Consider the following 22,833-nt stretch of genomic DNA (forward strand, 5'->3'; position numbering starts at 1 on the left):
TTGTCAAAACAATGTGCTAACAGCAACCTGGTATAGATACAGATGTAGAAGGTTGGAAACGTAGGGAGCAGTTATATCTCTAAATAGCTAAAGTAGAAATCCCAATTAGATAAATAACAACCATTCCTTCATCTCTGCCAGGGAAATTCAATTCAAGCTTTGTTTGACTCTCCCCTACGAATTGAAGAAAATTACAATAGGCATAATATTAAGGCAGTGCTAAGCTCTCCATAGGAATATCCCTCCTCCTAAGACTTCTGTCTTCAGAGACATTGACTCCTTTAGGCATCTCTTTTGCATAGTTTTTTGAAAACCTGGTTTAAATGTCAGTATCTGGTCAGTAATTTGGGAGGAAAAGAATGAGAAGGGATAAGCAGTTAGGGTTGTTGGGATGCTGTGACAGAGAGGAGAGAGTAGAAAGTGTACTTTCCCCTTTGCTTCCCAAGTAAGAAGTCAGAGCCCTCAGCAGCACAGCAACTGCTGAAGCACGCAGAGCGATCAAGGACCCGCCCAGCCCATCCTTACAGGAGAGAGCTGGGGGCGGTGCTATGCAGATAGCGCCTATGAGGAGCTGTCCGCCACTCTGGTGCTGAATCCAGCTTTAATTCTGTAAAAGGTGCTTTCAGCTATTGGTGGAGCTGGGCGCCAAAAGCTGCCCTCGAGTTTGGATATGATCCTTTAAGAAAGAGAATCCACGGAAAGAGACATTTGGAAGAACTGTAAACCTCGGTCACACCTTGCAGCTCTCGGTGGAGTTTCGGTGCAGCATCTGAAGAGCAGAATGGAGTGAAGGAGGCCAGGATCTGTTCAAGGTGTGTGGGGAGGGGGTCCGACTGTGAAGGAGAAGAAGCAGAGGAAGAGAAAGAAAAAGAGAAGAAAACGAATGCTGGTGTCTGCAAATTTGGGATTCCATTGGAAAAGATCACTCACTCGGGGGAAATGGATTTTGTACCAAGACTGAACAGCGTTTTGACTTTGGTGCTGTCTGGTTTGTGGCATTTTGGATTAACAGCGACAAATTGTGAGTATTCAGGTCTGGGGGAAGGAAGATGAGGTGGAATAGGATGCTCCTTCCAGAATAAATATACTATGTCCGACTGTATATAGTCTGAGTGAATGAAAAGAGCAGAGTGAACACCCTAAGCAGTGTGTTTTGACCATTTCAAACATCCCAAAAGTTTCCGGAGCTCTAATAAACTTGCATTGTTGCATTTGCTGTTCTTCCTTGGAATCATAATTTTTGTTAACTTGCTGCTAGCTCCATAATTCTTTTTTTTTTTTTTTGGTTCTTTTTTTCGGAGCTGGGGACCGAACCCAGGGCCTTGCGCTTCCTAGGTAAGCGCTCTACCACTGAGCTAAATCCCCAGCCCCTAGCTCCATAATTCTTAATCTCAACCCGGTATGCACGGACCAGGAGCAAGCCTCTATGAACAGGAACAACCCAGAGTCACAGAGCTTGGTGATAACAAAAGGCAGCTCTTACTGATTTGCAATGTGCTCAAAAGTCCTCTACCCACATCTGCACCCTAAGGACCTATCTCTCTCCACTGGCTAAGGCATAATGCTGGGAACATTTTTGTAACTAAATAGGTACCCATGTAAGTTGTTAGAAAGTTTGGACCTAAGAATTGTACCCCAAATATAGTTACCATAGGAGATAGTTAGCTGTCCCATTACAGGAGGGAGAGCTTTAGTACACTCTCCACTTTACAAATTCTAGTTCCAGTGAAGCAATAGTGGGTATCTATTGTTTTATCCACATTTCCACCCCATCGAACATAGACAGACATTCTTAATTCCCAGACATCTGTCACCTGTACAATGTATTTAAAGCATCCAGTTAGTCAAACTTGAATAAATTGCTAAAGCTCTGAAAAGTTAAAGCTCAAATGCTCAGCTACTTATCTAGGCAGAGAAAGGAAAGTTTTTCCCATCTCTGAGAACTGCCAAATGAGAAAGAATGCAATTAATTCATTTCTGTTGTTTGTAAGGATGTCTTACCACAGTCTTTCATGATTCTGGGTTTTCCCTCATTTCTCTTCCTACACTGAACCTAAGAAATTTTATTAAAACAATTTTATTTTACTTTTGTAATTTGTATTATCAATATCAGTTTTGAAAAAGTGAGAAGACTTACTAGAGAAGATTCGTCTACCTTATTCTTTAATTCTTAGAGAATCTTGTTCCAGAATTTGCATTCCTGAGAGAAGACATGCAGATAATGTTCCAAGTAGAATTATTGTTTCTGTGATCTGAATATTGGAAAGCTCCCAATCCATAGTAGTAATATATTCTTAAATTTTGTGTTATAAAGGAGGTCAAAAGAAGCCATTTTTATCATCAGGTGAGAATAAGCTAGTAAATTATTTTAGATGTTATATTGAGGCAGGCTACAGTCAGGCAAATTGAATTTCTCTTTTGCCTTTTCCCTATTCCTTCCTCTGTTACCCTTTGCTTTACCTCTTCTTCTCCCATTCTCCTTGAAATTATTTTGATGTTGGCTAAGAGAAAAGCCCAACAGCCTTAGGCAGGAAACGTATGCTTTGCTACTGAGTTTGTTTCTCTACCTTCTCGAACACTAGAGGTCAATGTTGTCCAATTGATTCAATTGTGTGGCTCTGAACTGTGCTCTCTGCTTAGCACATTCTGTTATCTGGGAAAAAAAATAAATACTTTTGAAGTTCCAAATTTGGAACTGAAGAATATTGATAAAATTTGGTAGAGTGTTCAGCAGCAGTGCACCACTTGGTCTTCTTCATGTATCAACATTTTTGAAAATTTGTTTTTGGAGTCATAATTTCTATAAATTAATTTAACAATGGAAAATATATTTTGAAAATGTTCATACAATTATATGGAATATATTTAAGATTATGTGGTCTGTTATAGCCATTAAAAAAGTTGTGAATTATGATCATCAGAATTTCCCAACATCCCACATTCCTAAGCAACATAGCAATTGAGTGGTATTTGTAGAGTATTCTAGACTTGGTAAGTTCTTAAGTAATATCAATGATTGTTTATTATACTGTGAAAACAGTATAATAATGTAGTAAACAAACAGTAAACAGTATGTTTGCAGCAACCACTGATTCTAAAATTTGTACATATCGTTGATCATTACAGCCTATGAGGCAACCCTCCTCAAGGCAATCACAACTATTTCCCAGTCTACCGCTACACAAAATTTTTATTCACCAAGTGTAGATACTGGATTTGCTTGGGTTGTATAATATTATCCAATTCATAAACAGGCTTTGATGAGTTAGACGTTTTTCCAAGAGTTCTTTTTAATTTGATTTGAGAATAATTTTTTAAGGTTATTTCTCATACATTCTTAAGGGGTATCTTATGACACTAGTAACAGCAGCCTTGACAAACAGATTGCATGCCCAGGTTTTTGCATGTTGTACAGTTATAAGTATTAAGTTGTATTGTGCAGTTTTTCAAAAAGAACAAACTTTAATTGCCCCCTTTTGTAAGGACTTGCTGTGGCTGTCATTATTGTTTAGTGTGTATCTATTTTTATTTGTTGGATTTTCTCATATTCTGTCTCTAACATCATCAATTCTTTCCAAAATGAAAAAAAAAGAGTGCTTAACCAAATACGAATTATATATGGATTGAATTTAGAATAATAAAATGAAAATTAGATTAGAAGGACTCCAGCCTAAATAAAGATACTACAGATCTATGTTGAAAATTACCTACCAGTAATAAAATATTTCCTTTCTAGATTTTCAGGATATTAAACAGCTACAGTGTTTCTTTTAATTATATCCTGAGGGAACTTGTTAATTTTGAATTTAGATATAGGCACTGTAAAATTTTAAAAATATTATATATTTAACTTCTTTGACACAGAAGCTATGATATGACTTGGGTGAACAAAAGTCATCATCTAAGGTTATTCTATTTCCAGTGATGTCTTAGACCAGAAGTCAAACACCTATTTAATTATTGTACTTTCTAGCCTGCCAATAAAACACAGCTAGCAATTGAATTATGTGTCACTAAATATCTTACTAATTATGACAGAAGTATGGTGTTCTGAACGGGAGGACTGCATATGGTACACACAAACATATGGTTAATTTCATTTTTAATTTTATAATAGCTTTAGTTCTTTGAAATAACAGAATAACCAAACATACCTATTTAACCTTTATTACTGCTCATTATTTCAGTCGCAGAGACTTATTATTCTGATGAGAATATTAAACTCCCTGTTCTAGGTTTTATAAACATGCCAGATTTCCCAAAATCTGTGATAATGTTTATCATGACAATAAAGAGATATGAGACATTGAATTATTTGAAGATTGTTAACAAACCAAAAGGAAAAGTAATATGAGTGGTGCTTGTGTTGTTGTGGGGCAGAAAATGTTTGTTATGGCATCTTCAGCTACTGTACCTCATTAGTTCGCCAAATCTGGAAACTTTCCCCATTATTAATGGTTGACATAAAATTGCTTTCCATTTCTTTCACATATCTAAAGCATTTCATCACTTTCCAACTACAAAACATAAATTAAGAACTAGAGCATGGATTTCAAAGTAAAGGAGCAGACTTAGGAGAAGATTCAAATCTCTTTGAGCAGCTATGCTGTCACATGCACTCTTCCTCCTGTTTGTACTCTATCTTCCACTGTCCATCTGTCCAATTGATCTCAGGTTATTTTGTTGTTGTTTCTGTTTGTTTATTTGGATTCTTTTGGTGTTTTTGAGTGAATCACTTTCCAGAATCCATTTGTCAAAAAATGATATAATTTGGAGTATCTCTAAATTTTTAAATTTTGGCTCAATGTCTTCCAGTTAATAGCCAGACTGTGATGAATGGCCTGTGTGTGTGATCATTAGTGACAACAAATAAGAAGATTGGAAATGGGTTTAGTTACCAAATAATGCAGGATATAATGGAATTCTAAGAGGTTAAGGAGTACTGATGGGAACTAATTAGGACCATTGTACTAATAGAAACAATACAGACAATTTTTATTTCAAAAGTGTTTCATTCAGTAAAACACTGCCACCATTGCCTGGTCAACTTGTAAGTATTACTCTTGTTCCCAAATAAAATTGGTTTGATGAGTAAAGTCCTAGGATTAATAATTAAGAAAATGTTTGTTTGTAATGTGTTCTCATTGGTAACTACAGATGTTACATACTGATCATCATATATATATATATATATATATATATATATATATATATGAGATCAATGCAGTTCAAAACATGGAGGTAATTATAATCAGAACAAGAGTTTAATGTAGTTTCTACTAGTAGACATGTATCATATATACCCCTACTTTACAAGGTAGCTCAGCAAGATAGACTAAATGATCTAGTTCATATGGATAAATTTCAGATGAGTAGAATATAACCATGCCTCCAAAATCACTAATCTAAGCAATTGAGACAAATCTGAGTCCTGTCCTATATTTATTTTTAAATAGAAATATCTTTGCAACAAAGAATCTTCCACTTGTGTCACATACCATCTTCAGGAACGCAGCAAGGGTTCTTTAAGATTATCCTTGTAACATTAGCCATGGAGTAAGTCATGAGTGAGCAGTTTTGTACAACTCTCACTCCTGAGTCATACGTGAAAAAAGAAAATGCCAACAGAATTCATATCAAGATTGAAACATGACTATAAATATCACGTTGATCACAGTAAACCATTTTTACATCTATTCTTGTACCACAGGCTGAGGGTTTACATTTGTTTCATACTTTTTATTTAAAAACTTGAGAAGACAGAAGAAAACCTTCAGGAAAAATTTAGAATACCCTTTTTTTCTACACATAAGCACATGATAATGCCAGAAATGGCACTTCTGTTGACCTTCTGTCCCTTAAGTATGTCAATGTCAGGCCATAGTTTTTCTCATGTAGCTGTATGAAGCCTCATCATGTGTTGCATGGTGCAAACCATGATCTTGCTGTATATACTAATCTAAATCTCATCTCCTATATCCCTCCTCAGAAAATCTGAAGCAAACAACAACAAACAACAAATAATACTGTCTCATATCTCTTTGATTTATTTGTATGTCCTTTTAATTAATTTGGCCTCCAGTAATATTTTCTCTTAAAAATACTTCCGCACAGTACACACAAACACAGACACACACACACACAGACACACAAACACATACACAGACATTCTCTAGTGCGCTGTAGTGTGCTGGGAATATCTGGGAAAGTGGGAGGCAAGAATGGAGATGGTAAGGATCAAGATATACTTCATGAGTGTATGAAATTGTTATAGAATAAATCAAATACATTTTTGAATTTTCTCTGTCTAGGTTAAGTGTCCATATTTATTTTACTTTTGTAGGACTTTCTGTAATTGTAATTGTGTGGCTGCAACACAATTACAATGTTTTATTTGAACTACTGCATCCAATGTCTACAATATTGAATAAACAGATGAATGAGGTAATGATGTAATGGTTTTCTAGCAAGAATTTTCAATCTACTCTCTTTTTTTTTTCTTGGAGCTGGGGACTGAACCCAGGGCCCTGCGCTTCCTAGGCAAGCGCTCTACCACTGAGCTAAATCCCCAAACCTAAGAATTTTCAATCTAAACTCAGATTTTTCTACTTTACATAGGCTGAGTCTTGCTTTTAAGATATGTGTGTTTCATGTTGGTATTTTATCAAGTATTACTTTTCACTGTTTGGAAATTCTAAGTAAAAGTCAACTTCAAAATGAAACAGAAATTCAAACCACCTTACTAAGTGTGAGATCTTCAACACAGATCACAAACTGCATGTTCCTCTGGATCCATTGCAAGCAGGTCTATTTTGGGCACCACAAAGTCATTGCTTTCCTGGAAGAAAGACTCCTTAGCCACTTGCACTTACTAAAATTGTAAGATCATTTGATTAACTTTCTTTACAAAATGTTAATGAATGCTTTCTCTATAATTTGAAATCTATGTGCAGCTATTACTATAATAAATTTCTCTCATTATATTAGGTTTGCTGTAAAGGGGCATTTAGATTTTCTTAAATGGAATTAAGTTCTCAATTATGAAAAAATGCTTGATGGCAAATTCACGTCATTATTCTTATATAATGATTTTGAGACAGAAAGGTGTATGTGTCCAGAGTTGGTTTGTGTTGCTCATTTGAAGAACTTGCTGATAAATTTAATTCCAAGTACTTTGTGTTTTTTTCTTTTCATTTTTAACATTTATACTGGATTCATTCTTTGGGATACATGTAACATTATTTTTTTCTGCTAGAAGTCTGTCTTTGTAAGTCTCTTTCAGCTACATTTTTCTCCATTGTGTAAGTAATAAAATGTTTTTTTTAAAAAAATTATCTATCTATCTATCTATCTATCTATCTATCTATCTATCTATCTATTTTTACAATCTGGATTTTATTCCCCTCCCAGTCCACCCATGGAGGGTTCCACATTCCATACCATTTATTTTATTTTATTTTATTTTTGTTTTTGGTTGTCAAAAATTTACTGGAATGTGCTTTTTTGTTTGTTTGCTTGTTTGTTTTTTAGTGCTAATGGTAAATATCTCTTTTTTCTTTTTTTCTTTATTAACTTGAGTATTTCTTATTTACATTTCGAATGTTATTCCTTTCCCGATTTCCGGGCCAACATCCCCCACTCCTCCACCTCCCCTTCTATATGGGTTTTCCCTCCCCATCCTCCCCCCATTACCGCCCTCCTCCAGCAATCACGTTCACTAGGGGTTCAGTCTTAGGAGGACCAAGGGCTTCCCCTTCCACTGCTGCTCTTACTAGGCTATTCATTGCTACCCATGAGGTTAGAGTCCAGAGTCAGTCCATGTATAGTCTTTGGGTAGTGGTTTAGTCCCTGGAAGCTCTGGTTGTTAGGCATTGTTGTTCATATGGGGTCTCGAGGCCTTTCAAGCTCTTCCAGTTTTTTCCCTGATTCCTTCAATGGGGTCCCGTTCTCAGTTCAGTCGTTTGCTGCTGGCATTCTACTATGTATTTGCTGAATTCTGGCTGTGTCTCTCAGGAGAGATCTACCTCCTGTTCCTGTAAGCCTGCACTTCTTTACTTCATCCATCTTGTCTAATTGAGTGGCTGTATATCTATGGGCCACATGTGGGGCAGGCTCTGAATGGGTTTTCCTCCTGCCTCAGTTTTAATCTTTGCCTCCCTATTCCCTGCCAAGGCAATTCTTGTTCCCCTTTTAAAGAAGGAGTGAAACATTCGCATTTTGATCATCCGTCTTGAGTTTCATGTGTTCTGTGCATCTAGGGTAATTCAAACATTTGGGCTAATAACCACTTATCAATGAGTGCATACCATGTGTGTTTTCCTGTGATTGGGTTACCTAACTCAGGATGATATTTTCCAGTTCCCTCCATTTGCCTATGAATTTCATAAAGTCATTGTTTTTGATAGTTGTTTATTATTCCATTGTGTAGATGTACCACATTTTCTGTATCCATTCCTCTGTTGAAGGGCATCTGGGTTCTTTCCAGTTTCTGGCTATTATAAATAAGGCTGCGATGAACATAGTGGAGCACGTGTCTATTTTATATATTGGGGCATCTTTTGGGTATATGCCCGAGTGGTATAGCTGGGTCCTCAGGTAGTTCAATGTCCAATTATATGAGGAACCTCCAGACTGATTTCCAGAATGGTTGTACCAGTCTGCAATCCCACCAACAATAGAGGAGTGTTCCTCATTCTCCACATCCTCGTCATAATTTGCTGTCACCTGAGATTTTGACCTTAACCATTCTCACTGGTGTGAGGTGAAATCTCAGGGTTGTTTTGATTTGACTTTCCCTTATGACTAAAGATGTTGAACATTTCTTTAGGTGTTTCTCAGCCATATGGCATTCCTCAGCTGTGAATTCTTTGTTTAGCTCTGAATCCCATTTTTAATAGGGTTATTTGTCTCCCTGCAGTCTAACTTCTTGAGTTACTTGTATATTTTTGATATAAGCCCTCTATCTGTTGTAGGATTGGTAAAGATCTTCCCAATCTGTCGGTTGCCGTTTTGTCCTAACCACAGTGTCCTTTGCCTTACAGAAGCTTTGCAGTTTTATAAGATCCCATTTGTCGATTCTTCTGAGAGCATAAGCCATTGGTGTTTTGTTCAGGAAATTTTCTCCAGTGCCCATGTGTTCAAGATGCTTCCCCACTTTTTCTTCTATTAGTTTGAGTGTATCTGTTTTGATATGGAGGTCTTTATCTACTTGGACTTGAGCTTTGTTCATGGTGAAAAATATGGGTCTACATACAAACATCCAGTTAGACCAGCACCATTTATTGAAGATACTTTCATTTTGCCACTGTATATTTTTGTTGTTTTGTCAAAGATCAAGTGTGAATAAGTGTGTGATTTTATTTATGGATCTTCAATTTTATTCCACTCATCAACCTGTACCAATACCATACAGTTTTTATCACTATCGCTCTCTAGTAGGGCTTCATGTCAGGATTGGTGATCTCACCAGTCATTCTTTTAGTGTTAAAAATTGTTTTCACTAAACTTTTTTTTCTTTTTTTTTCTTTTTTTTTCTTTTTTTTTTTTTTTTTTTTTGCCTTTCAGATGAATTTGAGAATTGCTTTTTCCACGTCTTTGACGAATTTGTTTGGGATTTTGATTACATTACAATGTAATGGGGATTACATTGAATCTATAGATTACTTTTGATAGGGTGGCCTTTTTATTATGCTAATTCTTCCAATCCATGCTCATTGGAAATCTCACCATTGTCTGAAATATTCATCAATTTCTTTATTGAGAGACTTAAAGTTCTTATCATAAAGGTCTTTCACTTGTTTAGTTAGAGTAACCCCAGATATTTTACATTATCTGTGGCTTTTGTGAGGGGAATTGTTTCCATAATTTCTTTCTCAGCCTGTTTGTCATTTGTATAAAAAAGGCTACTGATTTATTTGAGTTAATTATATATCCAGCCACTTGGTTAAAGTAGTTTATGAGCTGGAAAAGTTCTCTGGTAGAATTTTTAGGATCATTTATATATCCCAAATTCTCCAAATAGTAATACCTTTAATTCTTCTTTGCCAATTTTTATTCACTTGATCTCTTTTTGTTGTTGTATTATTCTAGCTAGCATTTCAAGTACTATATTAGATGTAGAGAATGGGCATCCTTGTCTTGTGCCCAATTTTAGTGGAATTGCTTCAAGTATCTCTCAATTTAATTTGATATTGGTTGTTGGTTTGCAGTAAATTGCTTTTATTATATTTTGGTATATGCCTTGAATTCCTGATCTCTCCAATACAATTAACATAAAGGGGTGTTTATATAAGTTTTATGTTAATGGATTTTCATTTATTGCACCACCCTTGCATCCCTGGAATGAAGTCTATGTATAGTTAAAGCTCATCATCATGGATTCTGAAAAACTCAGCTTGGAGGCATCTTAACTCCCTTTAGATTTTGTCTATGTGGAAGGAGAATTTACAGAGTCAGGCACTTGTGTCTATATGGTCTACTTGTCATTGTACATATTCTGGGAGGGAGAGTGTATTAATTATATCTGTTTCTTACATCAGCAAAATTAATTGAACTTTTCAGGGTGAAATAGAACAGTGAAAATAGAAACTGAAGACATGCCAACATACGTGCATGCCTACCATCCTAAATGTTTAAAGCAGAATTATCCCTTTGAAGACAGCCAAAAGTCTGTAACAGTTTAAGGAACCTTCCAGGGCTTATAAGCTAGCTCAGTGACTAAAGTCCTTATTGTATAAGAATGAGGATCTGAGCTAAATTGCCTAACACACATAAAGAGCCAGATATGATATAATATTCCTCTAACTACAGTGTTCCTAAAGTATCTACCTCCACACATATATCAAGGTAATTGTAAGGCTCTTCTCCACACATGAACACATATAAGTATCACATACATTTCTGCAAACATCACACATGTATTTATATGCATATTCATACCACACAAATATCACATACAGACATACATACACAAGCATTACATACAGATATATACATGATACAGAGAAATAAATTAATTTGGTAAGATAATTGTATTTAATAGAAGCTATTCAGCTATTGGGACTAAATACAGCTTTCCTACTTTTTAGTTTTACTTGTTTGTTTTTGTTTTTTCTTCCTTCCAAATACTATTTGCATTTTTAGTCTTAAATTATTTTATTTCTGTGAACTCATGCAGCTTGTGTATTATGAGTATCTTTTTCTGTGCTCATTACTGTGTAGAATGTGTGGGGGAAATTTTGAGTATCTGCTGAATTTCAGCTCCAATTTGTTATACTATGTGGGCAGTCCCCAAATATGATGCTTCCCAGGGAGGCCTGTTGACACCCATGCTTGGTATAGATCATCCGCCTACAAGACACTTGGAATATCCACTTAGTTCCACCCATCTGTATCTTAAACACTTCTCTACCAATTTCATCAGTTCCCCAAGTGTGAAATTATTGGGAAAACCTTCCAATTCATAGAATTTCCCCATGCAGAGTCCATTAAGAGATAAACTACAAAGAACCTTCTGTAGAGATCACTTGACTGCTGAGAGGACAAACTATCAGGGAGCAATTCTACATATAAGAAACAGAAGGATGGAATGCTCTGAGCTGAAAAAAACAAGAAAATTAGGCATGTTCAGGACATCAGTATTAACTCTGCCCTCTGCAGAAATAATTGGCTATTGCCATTGTGTTCTTGCTCGATATGTAAAGACTTCTTTCCTACTCAGGTTTAGTTTCACCACTTCCTGCCCTTCAGCTATCCTCTCCACTGTACTTTTGTCTCCTTTCCATGATACCTTTCCTTATTCCTTCTCCATGTCTCTATCCTCCTCTTCTTCCTTCCCTCCTCTGCTTATTTCTAAGTAGTGGTTTTAAAGGCCTAATCTAATGTTTTTATAGATTTCTCAATCAAATGCCACATCTAGAAAAGCAGAGTAAGTAATGGGTTTAAAGGCCTAACCTAATGTTTTTATAGATTTCTCAATCAAATGCCACATCTAGAAAAGCAGAGTCTTAGGACACCAGTAGGCATTTTGAACAGAGAAGTAGCCAGTGACTAATGAACTGTTTAATGTCTAGTAAACACTCAGGAAAATTTGCATTTAGCTCTAATTATATCCTTCCTTATGATAAAAATATTTTATGCAAATATTTAATTAAAATTGCTGACCCTAGTTTATGTCTTAGCCCATACCAGAATACCCAAAGTGCTAAGGCACAGGCTTGACTTTGACTTTCTCTGTGTTTGTGTTTTATAGAATTCCTGTATTAGAGAGGACAGTGTCTGTCCCTTTGTTTCATTTCCCATTATGTACTCTTATTGACCTTTAAGCTGCAGATTCTGATCAATCAATGATAGAAAATAAAAACTTCATTTACAGAACCAGTGAGACTCACCAGCATTGTGGTGAACAGAAAGACAGCTTTCAGGAGGTACCATTTGTAAGAAGGCTCTTCCACCATCCTGGTTCTCCACTACAGGCATCTGAGAAAACAGATCAGCTCTTTCTCTCCACTGACTTTGCACTGACTGATTCTGTGTGTGACCTGGTCTGAAGTCCACAAGGGAAAGTTATTTTTCTGATCAGGAGGAAGTTAATAAAAATTAGTATTTCTCAATTCACAGTCCTTTAAACACATTCAGAAGTACCTTGACTGTAGACTGGAATGGTGGATAACTAGACAGAGATAGCATTAACCAATATTTTTGTGAGAATTTCAGACGTCTACCACACCCAAGTTTTGTCACTTGGTGAGGTTTCACTTTATCCCTCACTATAGACATAGAGAAGTGGAATTTTTTATCCCTGTCATTGGGGATGTTCTAGCTGGGTAGGGAAGTGAACCAAGATTATGTCCTGTACAGGACTTGCAGTGAGATTTAAATCCACTTTCAATGATTTTAAATGTGCAATATATTTTTTCTTAGTCTATTGTCCCATTAAAAATTACACCCAAATGTAGCTGTTAATAAAACTTGAGGGGTTATACATCTTTTTAAAGCTAGCCTTCTCTGACCCCTGTGGGGAAATGGCTTTGGAGTCTAGAGCCACAGAATCTGCTCCATTACTCTGTGAGGCAATTTATGCTAACCTTGAAAATAATGCCTCCCCGAACTGCAAAGGATATCATTTTTATGTAACACTATCTATTCAGAAAAGTCATCTGAACCACTGTTTAAATCTTTATGCCACCTCTTATGGGCAGAACCAACTTGACAAAAATAATACTATAGCTTTCACTGTCAGCACCTACTGTCCATATATGATGAATTCAGTTCTGATGAGACTTATAAGCACCATGGAAACAACCTTCAAACATGCCTCAGAAGTATCACATAGACTATGTTAATTAAGGTGGGAAGATTCACTCCAAATATGAGTGATGTCTTATTGTGGTCTGGGCTCCTGGACTGAGTAAAAAAGAAGAAAGCAATAAGCTTCAGCATTAACTGCCCTGCTACCTAACTAGGGATACCTTGTGACCAGCTTGTGGAGTGCAGAGGGCAATACTGATGTCAATCTAGATCTTCCACCTTGTTTGAGACAGGATACATCATAACTGCCTATACCTGTATGTTTGCAGGGATCCCACCGTTTCATTATTCAGTCTCTCTGTAGTCAGTCTGAAACTATGATATCTGACCTGACATGGTTTATAGGGACCAAGTTATCAGAATCTCTTGACAAGTGCTTACTCTTCTAAGCAATTACCTATCCCTACCTAATTCTTAGTTGCAAGAATGCAATTTCATATTTACATACAAAATAATCATATTTTAAAAATTTCAGAGAAAGAGACTAGAAGTTGGCACTAATCAGACAGCTATTCCCTGGCTGTATTGTAGCTGTAGAGCCACTCTGTCAGCATAAAATTTCTTCTCTTTGCAGTTGTCACTCATTTTGTGATAAGGTAATTAATATCATCTCTGCCTGATGTCATAGTAAATCAGAAGGTGCCATTTTCTGGTGTTATTGGCAGATAATAATTATGTATGTTTATATGGTAGAATACAGTGTTTTAGTGTGCTTTGTACATTGTATTTTGATCATCATAGAACATTCAGCATATTGCCTCAAATGCCATTCATTTTTGGTTGCTTAATAGCGACAAGGTCAGACATTCTTAACTATACAGTAGAATAATCCAGCTAGCAATAAAATATCATATATTTCAGACATCTAGAAAAGATGGTCCTATTTTTACTTGGAACCCACACAAAATCTGATTTTCTCTAGCTGGTATTCTTATGTGTCACATTATTGGTGTTTAATGATCTATAAAGACAGCAGCTTGTCAGAAATATGCCACCTAAACTTGTTCTTCTCAGTTTGCAGTTAAGAGCTATTTTCATGTGAAGGAATTATCTTGTAAAGGCCCTTGAATAATCCACTTTCATCCCAGGCATCCCCTTGTGACCTCCTCAAAAAAAGAGAACTCATGTGTGCTCTGATTAACTTGTCCATGTTTAGCACAATGAATGGCAAAATAACTACTTGAAAACCTGAAGCACAGGCAAATTGAGTGATACTCTAACCAAAGCCGCAAGCCCTCATCCAGGATATATGTGGCACCCTTGCTGTCTCATGCTTCTGGGGTAAAAATTGAGCCTTGAACCATCATCATCAAAATGCCCCTGTGTTGCCCTTTATTGACCAATGTGATAGGAAGAAAAGTCAAACACAAATTAAAGCAATTGTTGAAGTCATGAATTTGACTTTGCTCATTGATTCTGACCAAAGTGCTAGGTTTCATCACATCCTAGTGCTTACTCTGAGCAATCCTTCAGAACTTCTGCCCATTCTGATTTTTAATGTTCTCACTTTAGGAAATTCCAAATGCCTGATGTTATATTTTATCAGAATCTGGTAATATTTACTATGATAACATAACATAGTATATGATATTTAGTTAGATATTTCAAAATTATAATGATAAGTATATGAATACATGTATGCTATGTAATTTTGCTAAGGAGGTGAAATATATGTGTAGGGTATATACTTTTCCATGTGGGCATATGTACAAGTGTATGGGGTTTTGTGTTCATGATTTTTCAACATGTAGATATCAGACATGGACATAATATGTCTTATTCAACCACTCATCATTATATTTTTGTTAGACAGGTCTTTGAAACAAATCAGGAGCTCAATAATTTGGGGTTGGCTGGATAACCAATGATATCTAGAGGTCTATCCCTCTCCATATTCCTGGTGTTGGGTTAGGGACTTGGACTGATGCCCATAGGTTTATGTAGGTAATAGGGTTTCAAACTCACTCCTAATGCTTGTGTGCTAATTACATATAAGCCAAACAATCTCCCCAATATATGTTTCTTATTTTTGATGTATTATGAGCTTTCTATTATGTTTAACATATGAAGTAGTATTGCATGTGGGCCTATTATTATTCCATAAATCATTTGTCCTGGTGATCATCAGGGTTTTCCTGTGAAGTTAATATTGACTGGGGTGTCACCTTTGTGAATATTTACCTCTGCAGAAAAAGATTTGAATTATGCATTTGGAAGAAATAAATACCTATTTATTTTCTGAAATAGATTATTTTGCCAGAAAAATGGAAGGTATAAAGTCATATGCCACAATGAATGATATGTTTCAGAATAGCTTTGAAAAAGCCTGGATTGCATTCTGATTTACTGACATTTTTATAGATTTTGTCATAGTGGACTATTTTCGAACTAACAGAAAGAATGTTAGCTTTAAATATATTCACCTTGACAGGAGGCTGTGATCCTTGAATATATGAATAATATAAATAGCCTGTGCCAATGTATACCTTGGCCTTGGTATTTATGTAGGCTAAAATTTGGTATCAAAAATACAGGATAACTCCAATAATGACACAGTAAATATTTTCCAGTACTTTCTGATACTGAATTCATTTTTTCTTCCATTGATAACACATATCTTGGCTATATGAGTATGACTATGTGTGTGCATATTTGTCTGGTATGTTTGTGTTTATATGTGTGCCCGGGATGTGTTTCTGTATGTGTGCATGTGTGCATCTCTCTCTGACTCTCTCTCTCTCTCTCTCTCGCTGTCTCTTTCTCTTTCTCTCTCTCTCTCTCTCTCTCTCTCTCTCTCTCTTTCCATCTCTCTATATATGTGTGTGAATGTGTGTGTGAGTATGTGTGTGTGTGTGTGTCTAAAAGAATGTTCATGTCTCTGATTTCTGATGTTAATATTTGTGAGCTCTGCAGTTAAAACACTTTCTGCTATGCTTGTACCCTGAGTTCCACCCCTAAAACCCTCATTGTAGATAAAGAAAAGCAATTTTGGAAAGTTGTCCTCTTACTTCCACACATATTCTATTGCATGCGGATATATACATACCCATGTGAACCAACCACTTTTAAATTGAAGTACTTGTATCTCATGCCTTCTTTGCCCTGGTGACAAAATGTCTACTCGAAACAAGTTAAAGAGTGATGGACTTGCTTAGAGAATCACCCCATCAAACTGGACAAGAAGATGTAGCAAAAATCTGTATCTTTGGTGATAAGAGCAAGTATCTGGGACCTCTCTCCTACTCATATACTAATATGACAGGAAGGAGAAAAGAAACAGGCAACAAAATGAGACTGAAAACCTTCAAGATACTTCCTTCCACCAGGATATGTCTGCTAACGGCTCCACAACTGTACCTGACTGCCACCAGCCTCTAGCAGAGCATTTTATATTGTGCATAAGAGAGCATGTTGACATATTGTATGAATGTGGGAGCCATAAAACAACTGTTCAGAAGCTGGTAGTTTCCTAATATTTTTTTTCTGAGGCAGGGGCTCCCTTGGTATTTTTGGCATTGCACTGCATTACAACTTGCCATTCCTCAAGTCACTGGCTGACTCTACAGTCTCTGTTCCTCCATCTACTAGAATACCAGGATTACAGATGTGTTCCATCAAAGCTTGATTTTTGCATGGTTTACTAGTGTTGAAATAGGGTTATAATGCTTCAGTGGGAAGTGCATTTCTCTGGCCTGGCATTTGATATTCAAGCCATAACAATATGGCATGTAGGCAGCATTTCATATATCAGATCCAGTTTAAATTATTTCAAAGAGTCAATAAAACAGATTATTTTCTTATTATATTTGATATTTTTGTATCAGTTCTGCATGAAGAATCATTGTTTATTATCTGAGTAAAGTTTTACCTTAAAAAGAACAGACACGGGAAGGGAGAGGCAAAGATTAAAACAGAGACTGAAGGAACACCCATTCAGAGCCTGCCCCACATGTGGCCCATACATATACAGCCACCCAATTAGACAAGATGGATGAAGCAAAGAAGTGCAGACCGACAGGAGCCGGATGTAGATCGCTCCTGAGAGACACAGCCAGAATACAGCAAATACAAAGGCAAATGCCAGCAGCAAACCACTGAACTGAGAATAGGTCCCCTGTTGAAGGAATCAGAGAAAGAACTGGAAGAGCTTGAAGGGGCTCGAGACCCCAAAAGTACAACAATGCCAAGCAACCAGAGCTTCCAGGGACTAAGCCACTACCTAAAGACTATACATGGACTGACCCTGGACTCTGACCCCATAGGTAACAATGAATATCCTAGTAAGAGCACCAGTGGAAGGGGAAGCCCTGGGTCCTGCTAAGACTGAACCCCCAGTGAACTAGTCTATGGGGGGAGGGCGGCAATGGGGGGAGGGTTGGGAGGGGAACACCCATAAGGAAGGGGAGGGGGGAGGGGGATGTTTGCCCGGAAACCGGGAAAGGGAATAACACTCGAAATGTATATAAGAAATACTCAAGTTAATAAAAAAAAAAAAAAAAGAACAGACACAACATTTCAATAAAAGTAACAGGATGGCCGTTGTGCATGATTATATGATCAGAGAATGTACTTCATTTTTAAATAAAGATATGTAGACAGATTCCATTTTGTTTGTTTACTCACTAACAGAAAAGTGTCTACGGTTATGTAGCGCATTAGCAAATATTTTTCTACCGGTTAATGGTCTGAAAAAAGACCCAAACTTAGGAAATTTCATCAATATTAGGCACAGACTGTGGCTTTGTATTCAAGGGTGTAAGGAATATGGGAATTGGTTAGTTAATCCAAGAATCATATGAGCATGTGAAATAAATCAATGTAAGATGTGTTCACAATTGCTTAAAATTGCATGGGAGATAAGAATTCTATGTTTTCCATGTAAATACAAATTTTTGTTGGTACATTGAATTTGACTTCTTATTGAGTTCTTATTATTAATTGTTTGCAATTTCAAAGGGAATGAGGTCATTTTTTTGAATGGACAAATAAAGTTATCACAATTGTGATGACCAATGAAAGCCAAGTTTAATATACTATCTGATTTTCATCAAAGATTAGAAGGCACGTCTAAAATGACGCCTCTACATCATGATGATTGGATGCTTTGACTTCTACAGAAAGCTTAAGCCATTGAATGTTTGCCTTTCACATATGAACAGTCTCATATTCACATACATCAGAAGATGACATGCTATCAATTATGTATTTCTCTTTTCATAGAAACTCGGTTAGATAAAGATAAATGTAGAAGTCTTTAAAATTCTTTCCTCTAGAAAATGCATGGTTAGAAACATTTATTAAATTAATTTACTTCTTAAGTTTCATACATTATATTTTTTATATTGAGTGTATTGCCCCCATAATCTCTTTCTTTTCTTTTCCCTCTTTGCCTTTCCTATTAAGTTATTTTGCATCCCCAGAAAATTTTACATTAGTTTCATGTCATTTATACACATATCACTTCCTCTATCTCAGAATCACAAGTGAGGAATGCTTGGTTTTCTCAAATTGACTTAATTCATTAAAAGTGATTGTCTCAAGTTTGGTATTTTTTCCTGCAAATAATATCACTTTATCAGTCTTTATGTTTCAGAAAAATTTTATCACTCATATGTATTATATTTTTTTATCAACTCTACTTTTTTAGATAATGTGATTCATTCTATAACTTACCTATTTTGAATAGTACTGCAGTCAATATTGTTGGGAAAATATCCTTGTAATATGTTGTTGTGAGAACTGAAGTTCAAACAACCCAGTCTGTAACTCAGTAAATGAACAAACATTTCTCAGAAGGTGAATAAACATGTGAAAATAATACGGTCAACTTCACCAGCCCTCAGAGAAATGCAAAACAAAACTACACTGAGATTCTGTCTCAGTCCAGTCAGAATGGCTGTCATCAGAATGTAAATAGCAAATAGGTGAAGATGTGGATAGAAGGGAACTATATATTTTGCTTATGGAAAATATAAACTAAAAATCCATCTTCCATGGAACCATCTTTGTTTGTCACAGTCAGACATATGGCTTAGCCTTCAACCTTGTCTTAAAATTCTCTGGTCAGGGTGTTATAGAAAGAAGGATACTTCCTGCCATGTGACAACTGGCCTATTATACAAAGAAAGCATCTCCACATGTATGTTCATAGAATCCTCTAGCATGAGTGAAAAAACTTTCAGCTAAGGAAAAGCTAAAGGTATGGAAATGGGATGAACTTTTGGGGTAAAAAAGCAATTTGTCTCCAGAAAGGCCACATAACTAGTCTATTAATATGACATTTCTTACCCCTATTCTCACTTCAGAGATAAGGTAGTTGAGAACATTTGCATTAATTGCTTACCTATTCACATTTAATCTTCAATTTCAAAATAAATTAAATCTCACATACACTAATTCATCTTTTTAATGTGGACTGAAGATTTTCTTTTCATCTACAAATTGTCTATATTTAAAGAAAGACAGGCTCAAATATTAGAGACCACATGTTTGAATAAGGTATTCGATGTCAAGTAATGGAGCAGACAGCAGTATCACTGATATACACATTTACCCACACAACATTGCAGGTACATAATCACTCCACTTTACTCAGTTTCTTAAGAGTAGAAACGGGACCTCATAGGTCATTTTCCATACAATATATTTCAATAGTAAGACACATCTTTACCCTGAATACCCAAGAGTATATCTAGCACCATCACCCCACCCCTCATCTCCAAAGAAAGTCGCCTGCCTCTTTATCACAACTCTTCTCCAAATGCTTATGAATAGTTAGTTATCATGCCTATCTCAATCTTTTTTCTTTCTTGTCTTTGTTTTACATAACTTATTCCTCTGAGATTTTTAATGCACATGTTCTCTTATTTCATTTACTTTCCCTTTTGTCACAGTTACAGATATGGAATATAATGTATAGAAAATAATGCAGCCTGGTTAGTTCTTACCAATATGCAGAGGACAGAATATAAGAGTCACAGAGAAGACACTGTGGGCTGACATCAACTGACAGAACTAAACAAACAAAACAAAATAAAATAAAATCTTACATTGAGTCCAATATCCAGAATCCACATAAGAAAAAAAGAAAAGAAAGCAAAACACAGCGAATCACATTTGTAACTGACGCTCTTAGGACATGAAATTAAATGGATTCCTGGAGCATTGTGAACAGCCAACCCACCCTACATGGCAAGGTACAAGCCAGTAAGGGATCTTGCTTCAAAGTATTAAAAATGTCTAAATAATGAAATAAAATTTGGATGGTGACTAAGATTTCTGGCCACCACATGCAGGCATAAACAAACACACATACATATATACATATATACATACATACATAAATACATAAATACACACACACACATACACACACATATATGCATACACAAACACACACCTAAATATCCCTACACATGTACTCTCTCACCACCTTGATGCCGGAACATGCACAGGTTAATATACTCATATGCACATAATCAAAAATGCTCATAAAGAATGTAAAACAAATTTCTAAGTAAAAATGTTCATCAAAGTATCATCTCAAATGAGCTGTTTTGTCTTTCAGTCAATACCTCACCTTATTACATGTAACCTTTTCATACAGACCATCCATTCATACATATAAACCTCTACTGTTGCTCAAGGATACATGGAGGAATGCATGTTTTGCTTTTCCAAATTTAAAGTCAATGTGCACCTTACCTTTGACAACACAAATTGTCTCCCACAGGCTAGATTTCAGTCTCTTCTTTTTTAGACTAAGTATCATGGCCACCATGTAAATTCTCAAAGCCTGCGACTAGGGATATGGTTCAGCAGTTGAGAATACTAGTTGTTCTTGCAGAAGAACTTTGCTTAATTCCTAGCACCCTTCTGAAGTCTTAGGAACTATCACTTAACTCCAGTCTCAAAGAATCTGCAACCATTTTCTCTCTTCTATGGGCACCGTACACATAGAGTTGAACGCTGATGTTCACTTCATTTTATCCTTTTTCTTCAGCACAGACCTACATTATGCCTATATTACAATGTGTCTTTCCAAGTTCATTAATCTAACAAAAATCTCCCACGCAAATGTGTTCAAAGTTGTCTTTCTATCTAGTCATTCCAAGTCCCAACAAGCTGACAAAAAGATTATCCATCACACGAGCATGAAATAATATGATATTGATGGGAACCCATTTCCACACCTTCCATTTACTCTTCCTCAAGCTTGACAAATAAAGTTAGCACTCTTGTAACTTTATTGATCGAATGATTGAATAAGTGATGTTTTTTATCAATGGAGGAATCATACCCAAATTCACAAATTTAGATCCCTACTATTTAGAGACAATCTATCCAAGAGCAGAAGAGAACTTTTATGTAAATGTGATATAGTGTGTGTGTGTGTGTGTGTGTGTGTGTGTGTGTGTGCATGTACACCCAGAGATCAGAGAAAAGCATCAGGTGCTTTCTACTCTTACATTCCCCTTAACTCCTTTGAGGAAGGATCTCTTACTGAAACTAGAGATCATATTTTTCATTCATGCAGGTAATTAAGAAACCCGAGGATACTCTTACATAAACTGCTTCTCTGTAATATTGGGATTACAGGCATGCAGAAGACTATGTCTGTCACGTCATGCAGTTGCTTCGATCAGGAATCACACATCGGGTATTGATTGTTGCAAGCAAATTTAACCACAGAATAATCTAACCAGCTCCAGTTAGACTGTTAAACATGTCTCTTTTATGTTTATGTGGGTCTCTAAATCCCCTGAAAGTATACAAAAGTTATTGTATATATGCATCTGATTTGAAAATTATGAAGGATAAATGTCTTCATATTGTATCTGATTTCCAAAATATGACCATTACCCAGTATGAGAAAAAAGGGGAAAGGCTCTGAGAATCTCATTACCCTTAATATCTAGTGGGAAAACGGGGTCTCTTACTTTAGAAGAGAAGTATGGCCTTTTTCAGATCCTGACAATGTGATGTGAGTTCCTGTGAGCTGAAACAAGTGAGGAAGAACCCTACAAAGTTACCAAAGGTAACTGAATATGAAAGACAAGGACAGAGAAAAAGAGAGCGTTAAAAGTGTCACCATTTTACCAATGGCGAAATATGCAATTTTCAAACCACCTGAGTTTAAAAGGGAAGAACAGTTTTAGTATAAACAGAATAGAAATTTTCATGAGCAATTATTGACAGCCCATTCCTTTGTTGTTTCCCCCATTACCAGCACTACCCTTTCAAAAAAGAAGAAAGGACAGAAAGCAGCAGTTTAATATCTACAATTTGCACACCCTTGAATACCCACCTGAAACAGCAGCCATCTATTGAGAAAGCATTGAGATTTGAATATCTCCACTATATTAGGAGAGATATGACTGAAGGATCCATTTTTCATTTCAAATATTATGTGCACAGTGCAATTACCTGACCATGTTCCTGTCAGGTTAGGTCATAGGATAAAGCACATTTCCTATGGGGAAAAAAGTCACATGGGTAATAATACCTGGGATCCAATCTAGAGAT

The 22,833-nt window shown here is 36.1% G+C and overlaps 1 protein-coding gene across 6 annotated transcripts in view; it reads left to right on the top strand.

Annotated features, from left to right (window-relative positions):
- Positions 1 to 525: 525 nt before the first annotated feature.
- Cntnap5b (contactin associated protein family member 5B) overlaps positions 526 to 22,833 on the top strand; it is a 903,457-nt gene continuing 881,149 nt past the window's right edge. The window contains exon 1 of one of the 6 annotated variants that reach the window (XM_063272213.1): positions 526 to 1,021. In XM_063272213.1, coding sequence (XP_063128283.1) covers positions 940 to 1,021 — 82 coding nt within the window. In that variant the 5' untranslated portion in view covers positions 526 to 939. The remainder of the gene's footprint in view (positions 1,022 to 22,833) is intronic. The other 5 variants (XM_063272212.1, XM_017598777.3, XM_017598779.3 and 2 more) reach the window with 5 other exon arrangements.

The sequence above is a fragment of the Rattus norvegicus genome, chromosome 13 (genome assembly GCF_036323735.1).
Source record: "Rattus norvegicus strain BN/NHsdMcwi chromosome 13, GRCr8, whole genome shotgun sequence".
NCBI lineage: Eukaryota > Metazoa > Chordata > Mammalia > Rodentia > Muridae > Rattus > Rattus norvegicus.